Raw genomic sequence first — 17,714 nt, 5'->3', positions numbered from 1 at the left:
GGTAGAGAAATTCACGAACTTTGTTTTTGCTATACTCTAAAATTTTCATAATGTGACAACTACCGTTTTTCCCCTGTGCCCTTCATATGATAAATGCATAATCTTACCCAATCGTTTGAAAGTCATATAAAGTATTGAAACTAACAATTATTAAGTTGTCCTTGTTTTTATTAATTCGAATCAGGCACGGAACCTATATTGTTTGTACAAATACATACCTATGTATAACATACCATTGGCGACAGTGACCTGCCCTGAGTAAAAAAAAAATGGGGAGCAGCCAGTGACCTTTTTGAACGCGTTGGTTATATAAACCTTTTTGCGACTATGGCGACTTACAGTATTGTAAATAAGATAATATATAATGTTACATCATTTTGTATGAAAAAGAACGACACGAATTAGGCGACCGAAAGGATAATCCTTGAAGTGGTTTGTCATCACTCTGGTCTGTGCCCGGGTATGTAATTTTATATAATCAAAAAACAATATAATATATCTAAACACATAGTATGCGTTTCTCCCCTTCTACATACATCCTTCGCAAAGAGAATTGCCTATAACCTATTACACACAAATAGGATTATATGTGTCTGCATCAGCGCGCCGTGACACATTAAAAAAAAAACAACATATATAAACAACGACGTCTTAACTGGTCAAAACATTAACGTCTCTCTCTCTCTCTCTCTCTCTAATATTTTTTCCTCTCTATCTCTTTGTATTATGCCATTCTCGTTGTACCCGGTGGCTGGGACCTTACTAAAATATCTGTATAATGTTGTAGCTTTCTTCGACTGAGTAATGACCGCCCTCGACACGTTTATATTAGGTTCTAAGAGATAAGTCTTGGCCAAAGGGTGAAGCGTCTTACAAAAGACAACCAAAACTCTCGAGTACGTGTAATATGATGTTAATGGACAATGGTCCAATAAAAAAAAAACTAGAATCTTTAAATAACATTTCATCGATATGCTTGTAACTTACAAGTTGTTTGCTCTACGCAACTTGCAAGTGAACGTTTAGTCGATTAAGTAACGCTTTTTGGCCCATTTTTGCGAGACCGTATACTTAATAACTCATTTTTATAGGTTATATCAAAGGTTAGATTGTCCTTATAATATTCAGAGACGATTTAAAAAAAAATGGAGGCTGAAACACTGGAAATAGTTAAAAGTCCTCCTTCCCAAATAACTTAAGGTAAAAAACGCAAACAATTTTGGGGATGCTAGGTTGACCCAAGCACACCACTCCATCATCGACATAGTTATTAAATCGAAAAAAAAAATATTTTAGACAAACATAATGTAAAAAAAACCTGTAATTGCCTATAAAATACTCTAGTTACAAACTAGTTATACAAAAACCTAGTAATTCTAAATTATAGAATATTGATTCTTTATGTTTTTATACAAATAATACGATTTTCATAATACTCACAGTGCGTAAAGTATTATGTATTTGTTAAAATTAAATATTAATATCTTTAATTTATAATGTACACTGATTATCAATTAATAAGTGGTATATAAGTTAGTTATATGGGAATAAAAATAAATAAATATATTTTTCGAAAATGTCTATACAATGTGTGGTAATAACGGGGTAGATATACTCGAGGATTTCGCAAGTTGGCATTATTTATAAATGTCACAAACTAGTATTAAGCTGTATAATTATGGTTTTTAGGACGACTTCCTGATGAAGAAATGATGTCATATTTAAGTTTTTATTATTAATCTCGGGCTAGGAGTGCGATACGTGTACACTTTGAGGCCGTGGAGACGGCGGGCGGGTAATAGGTAATTACTCGTAGGTACATTAAAGGTGTTTGGTGTTGAGACGACAAAACATGTTGACCGAATCTCATAGCTCATGTCTGTCCAAGTTGGCAATACTAATACATATAGGGTAATATACAGTATCATAATACATTATAATATCATTATACAAAAGTCTATACTCGACAAAAAATTACACTTTTTTTTTTCTATCTACCAGCAATGACATTCTGATTGTATGGGTTTCCTTAAATTAGGCATCAGCACACAGTAACTATAGCCGGTATCTAATATTATGACTTTATGTTGATTGCCGTAAGTAATGTGAAAAAGGCGTGTTGGCAATTTTTTTCGGCATACACAATACAATAAATATATATGTATATATTTAGGTGACCCATACGACCGGTGCGGTACGGTTATTGCTGTTAAAACGAAAAATACTAATTTCCGTCGAGTTGAAGGTAATTTTATGTTACGACAAAGGGTCACGACACATAAAAAAAATGTGTAATACTCATAAAGGTTTTTTTTTTTTTTAACAAAAATTACTTCATACGTTTCTATGTTCGCCAGAAAAAAAAGATGTCATTCGGTGTTGGTATGAAATCTTAAATTTGTGTCACACGCAGTACGGAACGACCAGCACGGTTGCCGACTTTTGTAGGGGTAAAATAATTCTTTTGGCTTATTAGAAAAAAAAAAAACACTGATCTCAAAATGCCAACGGGCGTACCTATACAACGTTTACTAACTCCTTTGTTTGTCTTAGCTCATCATCGAGCCTTTCGACCGATATTACACACGGCTCCAATATTAAAACGCAACGTTCGCCTTTTATATTATATGTACCTTCGAGAAAAATATGAGTGAAAATATAACTATGTTTATAAAACGTCAGAGGCAAATGTCACCCTACCACATATATTCACGCACATACATTGGGATTAGATTGTACTAGCAAAATAATTACATGCGGTGTTCAGTGTTATGTGTCACGGTATATGTACATATAAATAATAAACGGCAAAGAACGTTTTGGAAAATCACAAATCCGTCCCCTCGGCAAAAACTTGAATGACCACTTAACGGGCTGTTGGGGAGAGGCACCCCCGTTATTGTACGAAACGCATTTTTTCCCTTTCTGACCTTTTTTAATCGGGGTTAGTGGGCCGCGGTCGTCCATTGAAAGAAATCACGTCCTCCTCGCCTAACAGACCGACCGACCACTATTATTATACCTTTGAGCTGGTTCTTGTATTTACACTTGTAAGGACGACCCTTTACACATTATACAGCAAGTGCAGTTGTCTGAGTAAAACGATTCTCTCTCTCTCATTCTCTGGCGCAAGGGCGATCAACGTGTAATAGATCAATTACGGAAATGTGTCCGAAAGTTTACAGGCAAACTGTACTGATGAGCAGAGTTTTGGTACAAATTATGTTATATATAATTACTGTATTATTATATTACCATAGACGCCGATGGTGTCGTAGAAGCAAGACGTTATTTCCCATACAGCCAATTATACAATTAATATTTCAAAAATATTGTAAAAATGTTTGAAACATATTTTTTTGTGCGGCATTTGTGGGTAATCCAAAAAACGATACAATGAGTAAAATAATCTGTGACTCGTTGAAAAACTTCCATAAAGCCATTCGATTTGATTTTTATCATAAAACAACATTATTATTTTACTTGTACCGCATAACTAGCGTGGTGCAATTTATCTGTTAATTGTTATGTTATGTTATAATATCATATGATACATTGCTCCATACGTGTGAGCCATTAGCGTAATGTTATTGTGTACGACGCGCATGTTCGTAAATGACATGTCAATAAATAATTATGATTCGATTAACAATAAAATTTAAACGATTTTTATTGTTGATGACAATACAACAGTATAACTGCTACCGATACTATAATAATATACATATTATTATATCATGTAAAAATGATGTACTAGCGTATTAGGTACTAGCAGCTACTGCAGTACTTCTTTGATATTGTCTTACGCACGTTGAAGTTGCGTTTATATTTTTACCGCCAAATAAAAAACATATTTATTAATGTATACAATTGTCATTTATGGAAGACTATTTTGTTATAAATTGATTTCGGAGTCATATTTTTTAGAAAGTCGTTTATTTGTAATCATGTTGATTTTTAGTAAATGTCCACTCTTTTATAAACATTACAAATACGTTTATTCAACAAAAAACAATTACTTTGAAAACTGAATAAACGGTAAAGTATGTATAAGATATTTGTTATTTACGCAAACATTATTGTTTACATGTATGAATGTGTGATACATGTTATCAGACAACCGACTTTTTAATTATTATTTGTAAGTTCGTTAACTATTATTCAGTTTGAGCTGCTCTTTCTGTGATTAAAACGAAATTTGTTTTTACATTAAACAAACATTTCAATAGTTTATATTTTTATAATTATGATGTTAAACTATGCCGTATGTGAAACCGCATTTCAAATCTCGCAATAAGTCTACATACATGCTCCATTCGACTTTTTTTTTTTATATATACTCTTATTTACGCTTTATTTCTTCATTCGTGATATCGTTACTGTGCGATTTGTGCAATTTTCCGTCGTAAATTATGTGCTCTCTATTGTAAAAAAGTAAATTGGAATTTCTTCCATGTTTGAATACGCTCGTGTGTTATCGTCATGAAGTATGTTTTTTAGGTTTATTAGCAGTGGCGTTCCTTTTTTCCTTTCATTATTGTTTCTTTCTCGTGGCGCGTTATTTTAAATACGACCGTCGCACAAGCATATACAAATATATATATATATCGACGGCAAAAGAGAGGGGGGAGAAGGATTGGCGGGTTTTAACACACGAAATGCATGGTGAGTGTTTTTTTTTTAGGGCTAAAATAAGAAAGGGGGTTTGGTAACAAATGAGAGGAATATAATAAGAAACGGACGGGCGGCGGAGAGGGGAAAAAAAGGGGAAGAGAAAGCAGTTCGGACCCGTGTGCGAGAAGCGGAATGAGAGGTGCTCGCGGGGTAGCGGAAAGACAATACACACACACACACACACACACACACCCTCGTCGACTTATAATTTGCCCGACCACCACTACCGTCCTCCGTCAGCACCGCCAGTCATCACAATACTTCACCCCGTGTACTTTTACTTTTTTTTTTTTTAATGTGAAAAAAAGATCAATATTATCATCTTTTTAAAGGCTACACGCACCCCCGTCCCCGTGCGCCACCATCCCGATTTTAAGAAATCGTTATAATCACGCTTTGCATAAGAGCCCCGGAGTGGATACGGAAGGACAAGGCGAGCAAGCGACGGCGGTGACGGTGTGTGGTTGCGTAGGGGAGAATTTATATTGATATTTACCATTATTAAAAACTAAAAACTCAACACCGAAGTACGTTATTCCGTTGAAGATGCGTGTATTGTAATATTATATTTTGTACTTACGGGCGACCACAATATTATTATTGTTATTATTTTGAAATTCGGAAAACCGCACCTGTCTTTCAATAACCGTGTCTAGTAGTCGTTTATTAAACATCGATAAGAATTTCAAAATTGTTTTTTTATCCAAGTTATGCGATTTAAGAGCGAAAGAGGTGAAATTGTATTTGTTTAATTGGTAAATAAGTTCAATCCCATAAAAAATCTACTTACGCGGCTTGATCATATTTTAAAGATAATAAAAACACACCGGTTTGATTTTTAATACTGAACCATTACTATAACCTAAAATATACATTTTTGAATTTATTGATTTAAAAATGGGCATGTAATTTAAATTTATTCATAATTAAAATTAAAAAAGTTTTTATTTACATTTGTCCCATTTGTTTACAATAAGCTACTCCACCTAACTATAATATATACTTATTTTACTGCGTTAATGACGTGTATTGTTTTAAAAAAATTCAATGTTAATCATCTTGTCTCTAATGTATGGTCGGCCAATTAGATGTGAGACCCAATACAGATATACTGGTATAATACATATATTGATACAATTATCAATTTTAAAATCCCTGAAGCTTAGAAATAATATTATTACTATCAATATTAACACGAGTTATAAACAAATACAATATACTATAAGTACACAAATAATTAACAAACACTATATCAAAGATTCGGTTATAACCGTAACTTGTGAAAATATATGGCTTTATTATATAAACAACATAAAGAAGGTCATAACACAGAAATTGTTGTAGGCAAGAAACTGCGAGGGGGAACCTTTTAAAATATTCAGTAGTGTGCATGTGGTGTTTATGCATTGGCAGTGTGTAATATAGAGTTTACATACTATGAAAATACGGTGACTTATATTTACTATGTACACCCTATAAAATATGCGTTCATTAATGATACCACCTTTCCAGCAAGATCCTAGTAGTAGTATCCATTATATAAAATTATAATTTCGTTACAACGTGTCATTATAAAACATTTTCCTAAAAATCAAGTTTAGTGATAGAAAAAAATACATAACAGTTATATAATATAAAAGTTATTTCTATGTTATGAAAAAGTTATAATAAAATGTGTTTCACTATATTTTATAATAATAATAAAATATATGATACGTTGTTCTAAAGCAAATATAATAATATTATTATATGCGCTATTATTTTTTTTATTATATCGTCTTAATTTATAAGTAACAACTATAAATATAATGAAATTTTAAATAACTATTATATGGCAATTCATATAGTCGTGGGGAACAATATCAAGTTTAACCGATCTGCAGTGAAAAAAAAATATATATATCTGTCATTTTATTTAAAGGAATTTTTGATAAAACGATTAAACAAATCTTTATAAGTATAATTCCACAGGAGTATTAACACATACATTCGAGTAATATATTATATAAATCTATTATACAAAACATGTGTGGGGTTCTACTTCCAGTGAAGTAGCCTCATTCTTAATCTAATAATTAGACTTAGTCGAATGACTTCAGTCGTTTGAGTCGTCTGATGTCTTGTGAGTTGTCGAGTTGTATGGCAGCGGTTTTTGTGTAAAGTTCCAGCCTTTTCCCGTTTTTGCGGGCAAACCGGGTAATTTCATCCTGCACGGATGTAATTTTTTAGGTCGCGGTGGATGATGTCGTTCTTATCATACAAAGTTGTTATTAGATTTATTGGCGCAAATTCACAGTTCAATACCGTACATCCAAATTGGTTTAACTAACGAAACATACAGAAGACGTTTACTAGTTAGGCTTAGCTCGGAGTGTAGCCCAACTAACCAATACAGATTGCGCATTTTTTCTTTGATTTGCAGCTTTTTCTGGCGTACATGATGTTTCCAGTTAGGTCGGGAGTCAAGGTGCATTCCCTGATATTTTGCTGAATCATTTTGTGGGGTTATTATATGCCTTATGAATAAAAAAAAATCAAATATCACTATTATAAACACATTTTATTGCTTCTATAGTGATTTGTTATTCATATTTAATACTTTTACGATCTACAGAAACGCACCGAAGCGATTATCGAAAGGGGTTTTGAAAAGACCTATTCCTAATAACCTGTGATCGCTTTACACCACTATGTTTCACCCCCACGATGATTTGTTTTTAAAATTATTATCGCTAAATCATATTTTATTACATTTTCATAAACGGTTTTAAAATATTTCTCAATAACATTCATCCGTAAATTTCAAAAAACTAAACTAGGTCTACGATGGTTATGGCGGGTATAGGAGTTGTTAAAAGTCTGCATATTATCGGCGCAATCGAAAAGAGCACAATTTTATTTTAACTACCTGAAATCATGTAAGATCACACATATACTGGCATAGCCTAAAAAAGCACACCCCGTAGTTATGCGAGCAAATTGTTATCCGTTTATCTAAACCGTATATAATTAGTGTATAATATTCAATGATTAACAGATATTCTGATGTATTTTAGTAGAAAATAGTTCAAAATTGTTTCATTCATTCAACCAAAACACTTCAAATGCATTTCTAGTATTTCACTTTTTTTTCAACATTTTTAACTACAAACAAACTTTTCCAAACAAATTTCGGAAAACTCAATTTTTTAAACTATTCTACACGTTTTTTTTACGAATATCATACATTTTGTGGTTACCGATTACTGTACACATTAAACTTTTAAAATTCTAATAACATTTTTGATACCAAGTTATGACATTAAATCCGAGTCACCGCCACAGTTTCTTCGAATAATAACTAGTGTCCATTTAAAGAAATTTGAACCATCGGACACCGGTGGCCAACTAATCCGTCCTTCCTTCTGCGTTAGCCGCCGTGTCGGTGGACGGACGGGACACTCTCGGACGGCGAGACGACAGGATTGCCGTTCGCCGGTGGCCCGTACGACTTTGAAGACGGACCGCCGCCGCCGCCACCGTGCGGGCTGCCGTCGTGGTGAGGCGCTCGGACGGCGGGCGAGAGGGTCGGCCAACCCTTCAAGACGTTTCGCACGGAAATCGACGGGCCCGGCGGTGGACATATAGAAGTGGGGATCGGCCAGGCGGCGGGGACACGTGTAGTGGGCGGGGGACGAAGGGTGACGATGAGGTAGAGGAAGTCGCGGCTGGTGAGAAGGAGGAGGAGGAAGTGGAAGAGGACGAAGGCGGTCGCATGCAAATACACACACACACACACACACACGCGCACATACAACTAGTTATGTTAAAACCGTCACATGCGGCTGCCCTCGGCACACGCTAACGTGCGTCTTCCGCAGACGGAGGTGTCTCGCCGGTGTACAGTCTCTTTTTCTCTCTCCCGTTTGTCCGTCGTTTTTCCACCACTTGTTATCAATTTCAACAGTAAATAATACATTTATTTTATTCGATTAGCGCGTGTGTGCGATCGTCTATCTGCGTGCGTGGGTGCTATTTTTTGCACGTGGCCATCGCATTCGTCTTAACAATGTTCCGCGTACAACGTTTGTTATCGTGCCGCCAGTGATTTCATCGCAACTCTATCTTCAACCGGTCAAAATATATTCGTTTGCAATACCCGAATTGAACAAAATGATTGACCGCCGTCCGGATTTAGAGGTGATCGACGTCTCTCGGAACGGGGTAAGCTCTCAAAATTATTGTACATTTTGTTGAACCAACAACTTTTTCCAAGACGGTCTTCCAAGCAGGTTAAAAAAAAAATTGACTATTTTAAAGCGCGGTTTTACTCGATAGAACTTTAATTATAATTTTTTTTTTTTTTTATAAAAAAAAAGTAGTGTGACTTATTTACTTATTTGGGATCGGAGCATTCGATCGTTAATTGAACTCTGGCCAACTTCAACAAGACTTACATTTTGCAGAAAATCTCCGTTTAAATATTAAGTGAGAATTTGTAGGTCTTTGTATAAATGAAAAAAATATTTGTTGAGTGTCACGAGTATCAAATCTTTTTTTTTACGCTCAAAAATTCGTTTTAAATTTACTACTTATTTTGTTCGTAAAAATAACACAGAAAAACACATAGTTGGTCCAACTAAAATTATGGTTAGTATAAGGACACAACAAATGTCTAGTTAGAATAAGTAAATAAAAGGTTGGACCAACAAAATTTTTAGTTAACGCAACTATACGGACCAAATATATGTTTAGTTATTCCAACTAGAAATTTGTTCTCTTTCTATAGTACCTATCCATATTTTTAGTCGAACCAGCTATATATTTTTCCTCGTGAATACATATTACGACTATAGGATTTAGAAAAGTGAATATTTTGTTTTAAAATATTAGAAAAATACTCAATTTTAAGTACGCTTTGAGAATATAAAATATAAGTTTTTTAATCGCACTAACAAATTTGTACCTACGTTGTTAAGCTAGGAAGTGATCGTATTGTATTTATTTTCTAAATTGTTTAAAACGATTAAATACGATCGATTTTTCGCATTTGATCGGTTTAAAATTAAAACTGTAACTTTGACGGTATTGTTCGATTGCCGCCGCTTGGAAAGCACACGTGAAAGTCAACACGCATTAAAGTCGATTCAAACATGTGAGCGTTTGTGTATATATAAGCGCGGCGGAACGGTGTTCGGTATATCGAGGGAGAGGGTTTCCCGCCAAAAAACCGATTAGACATCCCATAAAATAAACCACACAGACTACCATACATACTTTGTAGTTGACCCATTCTTATCAGATGTGTAATCTATCGCTAATTTCTATCAAATAAAATAGGTTTTATTAATTACATTATTGCTGTTAAACTATTGTAATAATTAAATATATTATATATATTTGAAGAGTGAAAATGTCAAACGTTCCAAGTGCCAAAGTATAAAAATTCAACTTTATAACTTGATTTGTATTTTATTCATTACCGGAAACACTTTAACATATTTTTGAGTTTTAAATATGATTGTTTTTTTTATAAATAACTGTTCTTTACTTGAAAAATTTACAAAATTGTTTCCGGTAATGAATATAATACAAACCAAATTATAAAGTACAATTTTTATACTTTGGCACTTGGAACGTTTGACACTTTCACTCTTCATTTATAATATACTGCTAGGAAATTATCATTTCAAATACGAATTTTGTTAAAAAGAATTGCACATGCGTGTAGCTATATACAATAAATTACACACTCATTATTTTTTAATTAGACACAATGTGTAACTTATTACTTTATAAAATTGTCATATTATATGATAAACAGGATACAAACTCAAACGTACATGGTTTACATGGTTTTAAAATATTTTTTATACTAAGCGAACGAATTTTCTTGAAGAGCTGCTGAGGAGATATAATGTATTCCATAAGGTTATAATTTGATGGCAAACGGAAGTAAAAAATAAATTTAAAGTCGATTCGGCTCCATTGGTTATCGCGCAAATTCAAGAAGGTGAAATTGAAATTATTTATCTTGAAACATTGAACATACAAACAATAAGTCTACTTAAAAATATCGTTTATTTTTTCAAAAACTATTATTTACAGTTCAATAAAGAAAAGAAACATTCGCCAGCAATCTAACACTTCATCTTAAATAAATGGCTTGTGAATTATTAAATGAATTATTAAGTGATTATTGATGTTGACAAGCTATATGTTTTTCCTCGCTTCATTAAAATAAAAAATTTTAAAATGTTGATTCTATCAAACAGTAATAAGTAGTTATTATATAATTATTGTTTTCTATTAATTTGTTGCCTTATGTAATTCTATTGATATTTATATTATAAACTAGGCATATTGTTAGCCTCTTTGTCATCTATCAATTCAGCAAAAACAATAATGTTCAACGTTTTACCTTAAAATCTTTTTATTTTTGACGGTTATGTGTGATTTTTTACTTTCGACTCTTAGAGTATTAATTGCATATAACAAATCAAATTCTTTTAAGTTTTATATCTAAAGTTTATTTTCATATTATCTAGTTAAATATTTTTATAAAAAGTTTTATAAATTTTTATATTTATTCTAGGTACTAAAATTGAGTAGATACTATATACTGTTTTGCGGCATGCATTCTCGATTGAATTTAATAATTAATATTCACAATTCTGTTTTTTCTAGTTGTTATGCCACTTAAGTTTCGTTTATAGCAGTGTTTAGAAAATGTGTTATCTTCAATATTATTCGTAGTAAAATGAATTATTATGGTAGATACAATTCAGACCATGCTAAAATATATATAATAATTATTACATAACCTATTTTCCAAAAAGAAAAACAGAAATACAAATATTATGATTTATGTATGATAGTACGTGGCATTAAAGTTAAATATGATTGAAAAATTACATTGAACAAATATTACTAAAATATACTTGTAAATCTTCAGACAGTGATCAAAATTTCTTCTAGGATAAATTAGTCGGTAAATTTTATTTTTGGGATCACGACTTATACACTTGTAATAAGTGTATATTTAAAAACGAGTAAACATTATATCCATCATTGGGTTTTCCAACGATTTTGATAATACAGTATGTCAGCATATCTACTTGACTTACAGTAAGTATGTACTTTTCTAATGTGTTCATAGAACACATTGTTAGGTATATTTTCACGGTCAGGTTAACTAACTATATTTATATTTCAGTATATTAAAATAAAAACTAATAACGTCAACGTTCATATTTACTAACTCTACAGATTGTTTGAGCAATTAAACCATAACGTTCGTTATTCAAGTGCAAAGGGCGCTTCGAATATATTTTTTTTTTAACACATTATATATTATAGGTCAACGTTGTTTGTCAAAATTAATACCCCCCAATATATATTTTAATACTTTAATTTTGGATCTATCATGTATACCTAGATACGGATTTAATTATTCATAATAATTAATAAACTATATCATCGGGTTGGTATACGCTCGCCTAGAACTTCTATACTTATCTACACCTACATTGTTTTAAAACCAGTTTTCAACCTTTAATAGTGTTGTTTACGAAAACGGTTAATAATAACCTACATTAGATATAGAATCATTATATTGTACTCACGTATAACTCCAGGCTATTATTATTTCTATTTTTCTTAAATAAATAATTAATTGATATCATGTATGTTCAATATTGTATAGCGAAACATAATAATGAACAGTTTATGTACTCATTTCACTTTTAACACAACAGTAATATATATTTTAGGCGGATTTTAATAAGATTTCGTTAAAAAGTTGTAATCACATAGCTTTCACATTCATTATCAATAACACTTTTATGTTTCATCGGTCCCTAAATATTATAGGTTCAAAAACTTATAACACATTAATTGTTTTCTAAATATTAAACAAATTTTACACTTATAATATTTGAACCAAATGCTCAGTTAAAATTAAGAAAAAAAATGTTTATATTTTTGTAATTGGAAGGGAGGAGGGTTGTAATGTTGGTATTTTAATGTCCTTTTTCTTATACAACACATCTATCATAGCGAGCGATTATGCTACAAACTGGTACATTTACAACGGTTAGGTAGTTTGTAGTTGTAATGGTAGTTTGGACAATCGACCAAACTAACTTTTCTGGTGGGTACTTTATAATATTTTGTTACAATGGTTCAATTATGCTCTCTTAACTGAAGTCTTTAAAGTGTTTAATAGAAAAATATAATCGTTACTAATGATTTTAGACACGTGTTTAAATTTAACGCATGTATGCGGTAGATAAGTGGTAATATTAGCAAACGTACGTGCATAGTATTATTTTATTACATAAATCGGTTGTTATCGCCCGGATGTCGACATGTAACCGAATCCCGATGAAAAAATAATACATAAATATATGCATATCTTATATTAGAGCATATTATATGATATACCTAACACTCGCCTTTCGTGTGCATATAGACCGTGCTAATGTATTATAATATCCTTCGTTAGCGTTATCGCCACAAGATTATTAACACAGTATATGTATATTATTTTTATATCATACTAATAATCAATGTTATTAATTAAAATTACCGATAAATCGCAACTGCTGGGACGTTAAACGGTAAAATCATTATCATATATTAAACTTATATTTTAATAATAATACATCGAACAGTGATTGGAGGTGAAGGAGGGCGGCGACGGTATGTCTTGAAAAGTGTGGACGGTAGGGCGCATGGCCGCCGCTCAGGTGTGCGCGATTCTGTAAAAGAAAAACGGCAAGACGGAGGAATAAGTATCAAAAAGCGACGGTGGAATAATAAAGGGCAACTAAAATAAAAATAAAAAAAAGAAACAAGAAAAAGAATCGGAGGGACGTGGCCGGGCGTGCGCGCCAAAGTCGAATGGGTGTTGCTGGAAAATAAAACTGGGCGTTGAGCGGTCGCGACGGGAGGAAGGGATGAACGAGGGGAAAGGAGAATAAACAAATATATGTACTTTTATATTATGCACATACACATATAACAATATAACCATCCGGAGAAGACGAAGAAAAAGAGCTTGTATAATTTTAATAGCTTTCATTAGTACGCGATCACATAAATATGTATATATATTATCTACATTTATAATATTACGTAGATATATAGGTAATACTTATATCATATATAATATATTACATATCTAAGTCTAGTAATACATACTAAGTCACATATCCGTTACACATTGAGCAAGGCATGGACGAAAAAATCAGTCTAAATTACATATAAGTCTTCTGACTGAAGCTCAAGTTCAAGTAATCGTGCAGATCCCATCAGCTCTATAAAGATATTTAATCTATCAATAGCCTTAAAAACCGTTCTTTAAATGTTTAGCTTAGTTTTCTGATTCACGGTCTGAGTTTAAGGATATCGAAAGGTCGAATCCGACCATTTTTTAAAGGGCTCAATAACTTTGTCGATATCCTATTAAAAGTGGTAGCTCATTTTCTTGGAGGGAAATGACTTTCTTTATAAGCCTTGTAGCCAAAAGGAAGACCAAAAGTAATTGTCGCGAGAACTGTGGTCAAGTACTTGTCCACCAACTAAGCATTTTTCATTGTTAACGAGGATGCCCACAGGTGAAAATTATGGGGGGACCGCCTATGATTTTGTAATGGATTTTTGGAATTTGGGGTATAATTTGTTTTAACTCAGAGGAGCTAAGGGGAAAGTTATCCTGTGGGCGCCCTTGATTGTTAGTGGAAATACATTTATTAGTATAAATAATAAAAGCTCTATTTTACTTCTGCAAGCACCGGAATTGAGTTAAATACAGTACAATAATTGGGGAAATGTCACACAAGCATTTTGGCAAACATTAATAATAATAATTATAACTTATATTATAGTGGCTAACCTATATGAAATGTTTTTATCGTTATTTAAGAATAATACAATTTAAATTTGAGAGTTCTTACTGTAGCATCTCGGTCGGTCTGAATATGGATGCTGGATACAACATTAGCCATTCATAAATAATAGTAAAAAGAAGTTCATAAAAAAATGAAATCTTAAAAAATCTAAGTTAATATGAAATGTATACTATATAATATATATAATTCAACTTAAACGTGTTAAGATAGTTTACCTGAGTTTTAAAAATATGTGTAAACCAAGTGACAAACAAGGCAATAGAGTTTGAAAAAAAAAATCGGTTATTTTACAGTGAATAAGCCTGCAAGAAATGCGATGCGTACAGATTAATAACAATGTATACAACCGCTTCAATATTGTTGGAATATTATTGTTTTTGCCAGCGATTAGTTACAATATATATTATAATGTCAATTTAAAATAAAACAATATTCTTGTATTTTGACTTCATTGGTAAAACGGTTTTTTACTGTCAACCCGAGAAACCATATAATCCGTTTATGTTCGGTACATGAGCTTAATGATTTATATAACAATCCGTCGCCCCTCAAACTAAACGATTACAAAACTACCAAGTCATTCCCGAGAGTTTACCCTGCACACTTATGGCGTTTGCTTAATCTGATGTTGTACCTCGTTTTCAAGAATTTCATACATAACATTATCCGCTAAGCGTTGGAATTTTTTTTTAATGCATTCTAGATTCGTTGCGAATTTGCCGTAGTGTACAAGCATTAACGAGGATTGATATTTCCTTTCATTACAAACCGTTATTACTGTACGTACCTACCAAAATACATGGATGTTCTTAAATTATTGTTATCGTGTTATTCGACTATTATTGTGTTCTCGAATACTACCATAAGATCGTATACTTGTGTCATAATACTTGCATGCTGAATTGTTATCGTTATAGGTTTGGAAGTAAATTTCGAATAAAGAGTCTTAAGCGGAAGTCTACACACGTATTATTTTATCATAATGTTTTTATTTGTGGTTTGAACAAAAGCGATATTATTTCATAAAGATTTTTTTTTATTTTAAAATTGTATACTTTTTCTGTTCGTACGATTTTTGATGTATGATTAACTTTGGAAAATTATCAATGCGATGTGACGTTCTGGCGCGTTATGTTTTTTCCGTATTGAATTATTTTTAAGTATTTGAATAACAAAACCAAGATTACCGAAACCTTGGAAACAATTTTCACGGCATAAAAAAGGGAAACCATATGACTATGCGAGTACATGTAAATATATAGTACGCTTGACAATATTCCTAATCATAACTCGACGTTGCAAACAGCGTGGTTGCTAGTGGAAATCATTTATTCTCGAGACTTAATATTAGATTAATTTAACACGTTTTCAATCGCAATCGAAAGTTGCAAATAATAAACCAAAATAGTCAGCTAATAAGTTCTTGAAGGGAATTTGTTTTAGTACCAAAACAATAAACATTAATATTTTTAGTGTACTTTCTAAATTTTGACGGGGTTAGTCGATAATTAATAAAAAATTATTCAAAAAACAAGAAACCTTTTCATTTTTGATTTAACGCTCTCATAATCACCGTCCAACTGTCACTTAGTGATCATAAATTAAATTCGTTTTTTTTTATTTAGTTAATTTTGTCAGTGCAACATATTATTGAGATTTGATGACAGTTTTTGAAGTAATATAGAATCCACTAAGGTTAACCAATTCATTAATAAAATATAAATTTACATATTGTCATCGTAGAAGACAAAATTTGTCATTCAATATTATTTCTTTTAAGTCATTCATGCGCTCCGTAGAATGATGATGACAATCTATTTGGCGTTGGGGCTTAATTAGTTGATATAACATTGAATAAATATAGGTAAAATTAACCGTCGGTAACAAGTCGTTGTTAATTATTTTGTGATTATTGAGGATCTATTTATTATAGTTTTGCTGGGACATTTTTATTTATTCGTATGGCTTAAAAATCAACATTACAGCAAATCTAAATATTTATAATGAAAAAAAAAAAAAAATTAATTAGTTAATTAAATTAACTTGAAAAGGTTATAAGGATATAATATAACATATGTAAATATATAATATAGTATAATGTAGCGTGAATAGTTAACAGTTGTACGTCCAGTTCCCTTATCCACTTTACTGCTTCCGGTGTTATTGCGTGGATTCCTTCGATACCCTGGTTGAATTTTCTTAAACATTAAAATGTCAATATAGCGTTTTGTATTTTTTTACACTGCTGTTATCAATGTGCATAAGGCATTATGCCTACAACAAGTTCATCATACCCTATTATATTTATGTATAGTGTGTACAATAGGAAAGTTTGTTGAAAATATCAAAAAAATTGCTAAAATAGTATATAATGTATGTGATTTCAACGCAAGCTCATAGAAATTGTTTGATCGCCATGTAACGATAATGGCATGTTTTTCCACTGCTGCCACCGACAAGGGAGAAATATTGTTTTATTTGTTTTAGACACCTTGACGCGTTTAAAAGCGTTACTGCGTGTCGCCTAATAGTAATAATATTAACGGGAAAGTTTACACAAGCATATATTATACATAATAATAATAATAATAATAATAATAATATACAGGTATTTATTATGCGTTCACATACGAAGATTTCCACAATAATAGCGTTGCGCAATCAGCACCACAGTAATATTATAATCGTTATTGTTGTATTAATTATTATTACATACTATACATTCATATTGTAGGAACAACGTTAAGTGATACTTAACTGCGCGACACACACTCCGAGACGCGTGTTGTTTGTCTCGGAAACACACGATTATCCGAACACATGTTATTGATGTTAGACTACAATATAATATTATTGTAATATTCTGCCTACATACCACGAAAACCTCTAAATTTAAACACCGCGTTACGTAAATTAGGTTGTACAATCGTTGGTAAAAACTAATGCTATACAATTATACGTTTTTATTCCAATGATATATTTAAAGTCCAAAATAATTTATTGATTTAACAAAAAATTTGGTATTATTCATTTGAAATAAGAGATAAAAAACTAATATGTTTAAGATAAATCCTCAATCAGCTGTCTACAATTAATATAATAAATATGTAACGGGTATACTGTAAAATCAGTAAAGAGTTAAATTAA

General features: G+C 31.9%; 1 protein-coding gene across 3 annotated transcripts in view; it reads left to right on the top strand.

Moving 5' to 3' along the window:
• The window catches only part of LOC126836030 (transcription factor mef2A-like), a 46,768-nt gene that overhangs the window by 18,886 nt on the left and 10,168 nt on the right, over positions 1-17,714 (top strand). For 2 of the 3 annotated variants that reach the window (XM_050568984.1, XM_050568983.1), the window contains exon 1: positions 8,525-8,877. The exons of the other annotated variant lie outside the window; for it this stretch is intronic. In XM_050568984.1, the coding sequence (XP_050424941.1) occupies positions 8,827-8,877 (51 nt within the window). In that variant the 5' untranslated portion in view covers positions 8,525-8,826. Of the gene's footprint in view, positions 1-8,524; positions 8,878-17,714 lie in introns of those variants that run through there. 3 annotated transcript variants of the gene reach the window in all.

This window comes from Adelges cooleyi, unplaced genomic scaffold (assembly GCF_023614345.1).
Source record: "Adelges cooleyi isolate 19-005CV unplaced genomic scaffold, UGA_ACOO_1.1 ACOO_flye_CR_arks_rails_tigmint_CR_PRNA_23, whole genome shotgun sequence".
NCBI classification, from domain to species: domain Eukaryota; kingdom Metazoa; phylum Arthropoda; class Insecta; order Hemiptera; family Adelgidae; genus Adelges; species Adelges cooleyi.
The sequence above is the reverse complement of the archived record's forward strand: the minus strand, read 5'-3'. Positions and strand labels throughout refer to the sequence as shown.